This window comes from Phoca vitulina, unplaced genomic scaffold (genome assembly GCF_004348235.1).
Source record: "Phoca vitulina isolate PV1807 unplaced genomic scaffold, GSC_HSeal_1.0 scaffold45, whole genome shotgun sequence".
NCBI classification, from domain to species: domain Eukaryota; kingdom Metazoa; phylum Chordata; class Mammalia; order Carnivora; family Phocidae; genus Phoca; species Phoca vitulina.
In genome coordinates this window covers 379,066-381,208 of record NW_022589748.1, presented here as the reverse complement: position 1 = coordinate 381,208, position 2,143 = coordinate 379,066, and the positions used below count along the sequence as shown (strand labels likewise).

The window sequence follows — 2,143 nt, the reverse complement described above, 5'->3', positions numbered from 1 at the left end:
GCAGAGAAAGTCAATTATCATATGGTTTCACTTATTTGTGGAACATAAGGAATAACATGGAGGACATTAAGAGAAGGAAGGGAAAAATGGGAGCGGGAATTGGAGGGAGAGATGAACCATGAGAGACTATGGACTCTGAGAAACAAACAGGGTTTTAGAGGGGAGAGGGGAGGGGGGGATTGGTTAGCCTGGTGATGGGTATTCAGGAGGGCACGTACTGCATGGAGCACTGGGTGTTATACAAAAACAATGGATCGTGGATCACCACATCAAAAACCAATGATGTATGGTGACTAACATAACATAATAAAATTAAAAAAAAAAAAAATACCCCTTTGGAATTTTATTCATAATTGCATTAAGTTTATAAATTAATTTTGAGAGAATGAAGGTATTTACAATACTGTGTATTCCTGTCCAAGAACATGATACGTCTCTCTATTTAACTCTTTTTCCACGTCATTTAGTAAAGTTTTGAAGTTGAATTCATATACATATTATACTTTTATCACTTAATCTCAGAAAATTAAAAATTCATTTCTGTTGAAACTTTGGTGACTAATCATTGCTAGTATGTGGGAAAGTATATGGAAAAGCTATTAGTTTTTGTTTTGTTTTGTTTTGTTTTGTTTTCACCAACTTGAAGTGTAGGTATTTCAGACAAAGACAAGTACAAAGGAACTGGGGCAAAAAAGAGCAATTCCAAGAAATACATTTTTCCTAAGAGCTAGAGCACCATACAGGAAAACCGTAACAGGAAATGACAGGGAAAACAATTTAGTAGGAACCAGACAGTGCTTTAAACCATCTGTTTTTAAATAGTAGGCTTCAAAGGCAAGTTCTTTATCCTTAAAACACAGCTATTTAAGACAGGATACAATTATAAGAACTCAGCTTTCCCTGAGCTTAAATGCAATGCGACAGATAACCTTTCACATATTTTTAAAATTCTTTTTTCTTAGGGATTTGGAGGGACTATTTTCCAACTATAAATATTTTTAAAGTAGTATCTGGCAGTTTCCTAACGAATTGAGTATATTGTTCTACAATAAACCACCTCACTCTTTCAGCAAGAAAAAAGCCACTAAGTTTGAATAAGGACATCACCCAATGAATTAGGACACAAAGTTTGCTTTAAATATTTTTTGGGGGGAAAGGACACCACACTTCTACTCAATTAAGAGAAACATTTTTACAGTCTTGAGGTCTTTTATTTTCTTTACATTTATCATGCCATGAATTCATAGGGAATGGGTTCCAGCAGTTCGGGCTCCTTTCTTTCCATTGGTTCTCACAAAGTGTGCTTCTCTTGGTGGGGCAGGCTGACGCTTCAGTTGAACCCAAGTACCTTTCTCTTTGGCTTCCTTCTTTTTCTGATCATTTTCCTTCACACGCTTCAGGAAGCTATCTCGGCTCTTTGAGTGTTTAATATGCTCAATGCGTACATTAATTCTCTTGGCAGGAATCTTGCCCTTAACTTGTTTGTTTACAACAATGCCAGCAGCATGCTGAGTAACATTGTAGACTCTTCCAGTTTTGCCATGGTAACATTTGTGGGGCATTCCTTTTTGAACAGTGTCCATTCCCTTTATGTCCACAATATCACCTTTCTTATAGATTCGCATGTATGTGGCCAAGGGAACAACTCCATGTTTTCTAAAAGGTCTAGAGAACATATAGCAGGTACCTCTCCTCTTTCCCTTTGTGTTGATCATTTTGGCGAATTACTGGAAGATGGCCATTCCGGCTGAAAGGAAGCTATTAGTTTTTGTTTAAATATTTTATAACCAGCTATGTTACTGAATTATAATTGATTCCAGCAATTTTTCAGGTGCTTGCCTTGGGTTTTTAGGTAACGATATCATCTGTGAATAACAGAAACTTTGTTTATGCCCTACTGTGTAACCTTGGGCATAGTTCCATCATAGGTTTGTTCTGAGGATTTAACTACTGAATGTAAAATTCTTGGAATATTGGCTGGTACTTTACTTAGTAAGCACTTTATAATCCTAGTATTATAGTAATAGTACCATGTTACTTAACAGGAAGATTTTTGGTGTTTTACCTTTTATCTTTTGATATTAGCTGTTGGTTTGAGATAGATTTAAATTTTTTTTCATGATATAGAAATACTTATCTATTC

At 35.6% G+C, this 2,143-nt stretch overlaps 1 protein-coding gene across 1 annotated transcript; it reads right to left on the bottom strand.

Annotated features, from left to right (window-relative positions):
- Positions 1 to 1,115: 1,115 nt before the first annotated feature.
- On the bottom strand, positions 1,116 to 1,715 carry LOC116648879 (60S ribosomal protein L21-like). The gene has a single exon (XM_032431213.1). It carries the CDS (start codon positions 1,713 to 1,715, stop codon positions 1,242 to 1,244), a length of 474 nt encoding a protein of 157 aa, XP_032287104.1. The 3' UTR covers positions 1,116 to 1,241.
- Between the last annotated feature and the right edge of the window lie 428 nt (positions 1,716 to 2,143).

Bases quoted from the DNA above. Each gene is read 5' to 3' on its own strand.
- LOC116648879 (XM_032431213.1), bottom strand. From the start codon at position 1,715: ATGATCAACACAAAGGGAAAGAGGAGAGGTACCTGCTATATGTTCTCT.